Below are 6,314 nucleotides of genomic sequence, written 5' to 3'. Positions count from 1 at the left end.
ATTATTATAGATATGAAAGAAATGATAGCGGAGTAGAGAGAGAGCACGTAGTGGATTTTGGTCCGCTTATGCATCTTCTTCTTCTTCTTCATGGCTGCTCCGTCGTCTCCTTCTCCCTTCCACGACGCCCTTCCCGATGTCAATGACTATGTCTGGGTCTGTATTCATCAATGTACCCTTCCTTCTACGCCATTCATTCTTTCATTCATTTTCTTTCAATTTCAATTTTCGATTTTCAATTCGAATTTCCTTCTTTCTTTTACTCATATACTACTTTGCCTTCTGTCACAACTTAGACAACTTTCGCTATTCTGTGGTCCCTCTTTTCGTATACAATTAGTTTAGATTTTATTATAAAGAATGTAGCATGGGTTGGATTTCAGGAAAAAGAATCAGACGGATTGCCGTGGGACACACTTCGCCATGTTTACGAGCTTGTGCAGAGTGGCAATGAAGCATTTCGAGAGAATAGAATGGAAGAGGTAGTGTTTCACTTTTAGGGTGCTAATGCTAATGATTTTTGTTGCATTGTTTTGATTTCCACTTTTATGCATGCTTTATTCCTCTCCTTACATTTGGACAAAGTGATGCTTTATGCTATGTCCCTAAAGTTTTGATATTTATTCAGGCAATCAGCTTTTATTCGCGAGCCAATAACATTAAATCTGGTGATATGGTCATCCTCGGCAATCGCTGTGCAGCTTATATTAGGTTGGTTATTTAGTATTCCCCCAAATTTATTAAGTTTTGTAAAGCTGCTTAGTGGTCTCATGGCAACCACAATGTTTTCCAATCAGGATTAGTCAATATTTAAAGCATAGAACTCCATCGGCTTCGGAACATAGACCATTGAGTGGGCTTGATCCTACAACACTTGCTGAAGTATGTCCTGCATTGTTTTGATCATGGTGAATATTATCATCTTTCCAAACTAATTTGCTCTTAGTAGTTGACTCTTGACATTCATTCCAGCTGGGTTTGAAGGATGCTGAGAAGCTTGTTGACCTGCAAAGTAATTCAGCTAATCCTTACATTTTAAAGGCCCATGCACTTCTTTTGGTAAGTTTCATAAATTGGTTGATCTCCCTTATAGGATCAATCGCCTCTAAGTTCTAAGAACCATATTTATTTCTAATTCACTTCAGATATGAACTAGTTTCTTAAAATCTATAACCGTATGTCAAAATCAGCTCCCTCTTACCTACATATATGATTTCCGAATGATGCCAAACACCTCCTGTGAGGGTTAGTAGCTGCTTGAGTAGGATATCATGAAGTGAAGCGAGGCTGTGGAGCTGGACATGATTGCTGTTATGGTTATTAGGATAATAAGCAACGAACAATGGCAACATTATTTTAGTAATTCATGGTGATTTAGGGGATAGTCGTAAATAAAGTAGTACAATGAAAATGATTTGGATTTGTATAGTATTAATTAGTTGCTTATGTAGGTAGATGTCTCAAGTGGTTTTTAACTTTTTATTGTGCAGGTCCTCTAAAATTGCCAGTTTTTTATGGCATAAAAAGTTATTATGTGGCTGTAGTCAATTGTAAACCCTTTTAGTCTTGCCAGAATACGGAGCTAAGGGGCTTAATTCTTTAACACTTGCTTTTGTGGCCAACATTTTCTTTATAATTGTATTCATATTATGCATATTATGCAAAACTTGCTATGACAATTTATTAAACTGACAGTTGGAGAAATATGAGAAAGCCAGGGATGTTATTCTTTCCGGTCTACAAGTCGATCCATTTAGGTACTACTTATTATGAATCTTGCTGTATCTTCCTTTTTCCCCTTAATTTCTTTTCTATGTATTCCTTGTAGAAATGTTGATGAAATTACTTATTGTAGACTTTTGCAAGAGTCATCTTATTGAAGTAGATCACGGGTTCCTTTTTTGTTTCCTATGATACTATGCAGCAATCCTCTTCAAGCTTCTCTTCGAAATTTGGAAAGACTGCCATCTCATTCAACAAGGATGGATAGACATGCACAACCAGAGCGAAACGATGAGTTTGATTGCACTCTCTGCCTGAAGTTGCTGTATGAACCTGTTACAACCCCTTGTGGACATTCCTTTTGCCGTTCATGTCTATTTCAGTCAATGGATTCTGGTTGGTATTAGCTCATCTTGATTATCTTTTCTCTATGAATTCATATCTTATCTCTACTCTGCTAATTCTTGTCCTCAATTGTTAGGGAACAGATGCCCTTTGTGCAGGACAGTTCTGTTTATTAGTCCAAGAACATGTTCAATCAGGTAAAGCTGTCAAAAAATTTGACTTATTATGTGGTTCTCTGATTGTAAGTTTGTAGTTCAATACTCCCTTTGGTATTTATACAAGGCACATCCTAGGGTTATGAGGACACATTTAGCTGAATTTGGTTTAGTCTTAGATGTTGGAACAAAATAAAAGTTCTAATTGATTTTATGGACACCTTTTTTTGCTAAGATATTTATAGTCTTGTCAACCTTTTTCTAGTGTGACATTGAAGAACATCATAGAGAAGAACTTTCCTGAGGAGTATGCAGAACGGAAACAAGAGCATGACAGTTTAATCAACCCTGGTGTAGATTTGCTGCCCCTCTTTGTTATGGATGTTGTCATACCATGTCAAAAGTTTCCGCTCAATATATTTGAACCTCGGTATAGATTGATGGTGAGTTGATTATGGATGCTATGCTATAACATATTGTTCTTAAGAAATAATTCAGTCTTTTGTAGTGCCATCTGGTAAATGTTGATGGGTAGTTTTGAGTGGTTTGGTACGTTAACAAGTATCCTTTTCTCCATGTGAAAAAACAAGTATTCTAACTGATGGGGGGGGGGGGGGATTTGCTGAATAATCTTCTGGTTTGCCGGTAAAGATATTAGTTTTAAATAAAATAATATATTTATAATATCATTTTCAATTTCTTTTTTCATATAAATTACAGATGAATTACGTCAATACCCAATGAACACTTGTATGCATTGCAAATATTTTCACATATTTATTGCACAAATCTAAATAATCTTCTTTATATATCAAGGGACATATTATATTTAATATATTGTCTCCATTTACCCTTTGTTCAAAACTTGAGTAGTTGGAGGGGTTGCATTTATATATTTGAACAGTTGTGATTGAGTTAGTTGACTGCAACATTTGGTGAGGAGTGTCATAATTGGTGATTCATGATTTTTGTGTAAACTTCACATGCTACTTTAAAATCTGTAAAAAAGCTGTTTTAAAACATTATTGTATGTTTAATTTGTGAAAGTAATTCATATACCTAATGATAAATGATATCTATATTCAGACAGTCTAAATATCATATCTGTGTTTTAATCTATTTATTCTTTAAAAATAGGTAAGAAGAATAATGGAAGGCAATCATCGGATGGGAATGGTAGATATTTATTGAAGTCTTTTGATTTCATTTTTTTTAATTGTTTATTGTTTCCTTTGGTTATGTGGCTTAAGTTGCATGATTGGACGAACCTCATTCATCTGGTGTCCTGTAGGTTATCACTGATTCTTCAACAGGTTCCTTAGCCGAGTATGGCTGTGAAGTGGAAATCACTGAGTAGGTTCTCCGTGCTTGATATCCTTTTTACCTGAAAAATAATTTTGAGCTCATAACCTTGCATTAAACTTGTTCTCATGCAAGCCACATTCTTTAAATAAATATTTTTTCTATTTGACACTACAGGTGTGAGCCACTTCCAGATGGTCGTTTCTATATAGAGGTGAAGATATATCATTTTTCTTCTTATATCATTTTCCTTTTCACCTCAATAATATTCTTTATCTTAAAGAGAAGCATTTCAGTCTTTAAGCAAGTACCATTATATGCAGATTGAAAGTCGCAGGAGATTTCGCATCATCCGTTCATGGGATCAGGATGGGTAAGTTGTTAGTGGATGTTATGTTTAACAAATTCTCTAGCTATTTAACTGGATTTTTCTCTCCTCCTTTCATTTAGGAAGATTTAGCTTGATGTGTTTTTAAAGCTTAACTTAGGATAAGTAATCTCTCAAAGCTCATAAATACAAGAGTTATGTTTAACAAGTTCTCTTGCTGTTTAACTGATCCTTTTTTTCTTTTACAAAAAATTGGATTATGTGTTTTTAATGCTGGATAAGAAAAGAAGGTTGTGTTAGGTAGTTGATAGCTAATATAAATTCTCATCAGATCTTTATGACACATGTTTTCAATGTTTATGCAGGTATCGTGTTGCTCAGGTTGAATGGGTTCAGGATATTATGCCAGCAGAAGGGACAAAAGAAAGAGAGATTGTAAGTTGACTATATCTTTTACATTATGTTTGTAAGTTTTTGGTTAGCATACTAATATATTAGAATCTACAAGAAATATATAAAGATATAAAAAACACGCCTTCTCAATCTAGTGCATATATGTTGTCTGCATCCGCTTTGTTACTAAAAATGATCAATGAAGATATTTGCTCGTTCATCATTCAAGTTTGCAAAGTTGGTAGTCTCTAGTCTGTTGATTTGTAAGTGAGATGAAGATTCAAATGCCTATTTTGAATTTTGAGCTTCTATTTATTATAAATGTGATGCCCCTTCATATATAATTCTTTACTGTAAAGTTTTGCTTTCCATCTAATGAGTATGGTTGTTATGCCGTTACAGTTACAGGAATTGACATGTAATGCAGCAGAAAATGCTCGATCGTGGATAAGAAGAGCTAGAGAAGCAACAAGACTAGGTAATCTTTAGACAAAAATTTTTTGACCTTAAATATTGGATTTCTACAGTCATTTTTATGTTGAGTGAAAAATGAGATATATTGATCATCACCTCTTTCTCCAAAATAGTACTCTGTTGTAATGCTGTTCAAAGTTATTTTCCGATTTGAACCTTTACAATGTAATGCTCCATGTAATACTAAGCTCTAGAAATATGAAATATCATACAGATCCAAGAAGAATCGAGAGACTCCTGAATGTTGAAGCGATGATGCCATCGACACGAGACCCTGAGCGTTTCAGTTTTTGGGTGACTACGTATCTTAAGTTTTTTATTTGTTTAAAAAAGGTGGAAACTCAAGTGCAGTCGACTTCACGTGAAGTTGATACCTAAGAGCCGTTAGATAATTTGACTGATTTGACTAAATTTTCATCTAACGACTCTGAGGTATCAACTTCACTTGAAGTCGAATTCACCTGAGTTTTCACCTTTAAAAAATCATCAAACTGGGCTATTTCTGTTGCAATGGACTAATGCTCATTCGCTTGCAGCTGGCTACCCTATCGAACCGAAGGCCTTCGGACAGATTGGATCTCCTTCGCATAAGAGATACCACAGAGGTATTAGATCATTTTTAAGAATAAATCAGAGGAGGACATTCAATTCCATCTTCTTATAATCCATTCTGCTGTGTAGTTTCATTTTGTGATTTCCTCATGTGTTTGTTATCTTATAGAAGCATCATTTCTCTGTTTCCTTGTAGAGGATTAGACGAGGCCTTATATTTCTTAGAGCAGAGGAACAAGGCTGCAGAATTCAGTAACAAAACAAGCTGTGGAGTGCTTCCAACTTAATATTTGTTTATTGCAAATTCATTTACAAGTCACTCTATTCTTTGGCCTCATAAATGACTGTTAATGAGGTCACTTTTGTTGTATCATAGGGTTGAAGTCGAACCCACTTTTTTCTAATATATGTACATGATTTTTATTTACCTAAACGAAAATTTGGGCTAGTAATGCTGGCAGACTACAGCTTTAAGAATTTAACTCAGGTTTCCAATTACAGGGAATGATGTACGAGGAACCAGCTTGTGCTGATTGAGTAGTTAGGTCAATCATCCGCTTAAACAAATGTTAAGAATTCGATTATCACCTTGTGTATATAGTAATCTATTTGACTAATGACATATTCTTAAATGGAACTTAAATTCATAACGGATTAATCTTTGGTTTGCCGGATTGAGAGATAATGTAAAAAAATGATTTAGCTAGTAATCATATAAGAAAAATTATTTTAAGTTATAAGTTTTATTGTGAAAATTTTGTTAATTTATTCTAGAGTAAAATGATAAATAAATCTCTAAGGATTTATACTTGGCACAGATTAGTCCCTAAAGAAAAAAAAGTACCAATAAAGTCTTCTAAGATAGCAGATGTGGACATACTATCTTCAAATTACCCTTTATGATTAGGGTAGAAAATTATCCTTTATGATTAGAGTAGAAGGTCTGAATTTGAACTAATTTGTCCACGTTTGTTATCTTAAAAGTTAAAAGATTTTATTGGTATTTTTTTTCTTTAGGGACTAATATGTCTGAAATGTAAATT

The 6,314-nt window shown here is 34.1% G+C and overlaps 1 protein-coding gene across 1 annotated transcript; it reads left to right on the top strand.

Annotated features, from left to right (window-relative positions):
• Positions 1-5,704, top strand: LOC148561240 (uncharacterized). Its single transcript, XM_088491679.1, has 18 exons — positions 1-156; positions 384-482; positions 629-711; positions 798-882; positions 973-1,059; positions 1,696-1,757; positions 1,925-2,118; positions 2,204-2,264; positions 2,488-2,665; positions 3,360-3,398; positions 3,514-3,575; positions 3,702-3,738; positions 3,848-3,897; positions 4,218-4,287; positions 4,648-4,723; positions 4,934-5,013; positions 5,256-5,324; positions 5,468-5,704. The coding sequence occupies exons 1-18, from the start codon at positions 91-93 to the stop codon at positions 5,525-5,527; spliced, it is 1,458 nt and encodes a 485-aa protein (XP_088347805.1). The 5' UTR covers positions 1-90; the 3' UTR covers positions 5,528-5,704.
• The last annotated feature ends 610 nt before the right edge of the window (positions 5,705-6,314 follow it).

Source organism: Arachis ipaensis, chromosome B6 (assembly GCF_059453495.1).
Source record: "Arachis ipaensis isolate K30076 ecotype BB chromosome B6, ASM5945349v1, whole genome shotgun sequence".
Classification (NCBI taxonomy): Eukaryota; Viridiplantae; Streptophyta; class Magnoliopsida; order Fabales; family Fabaceae; genus Arachis; species Arachis ipaensis.
This window is presented reverse-complemented; position numbering and strand designations above follow the sequence as displayed.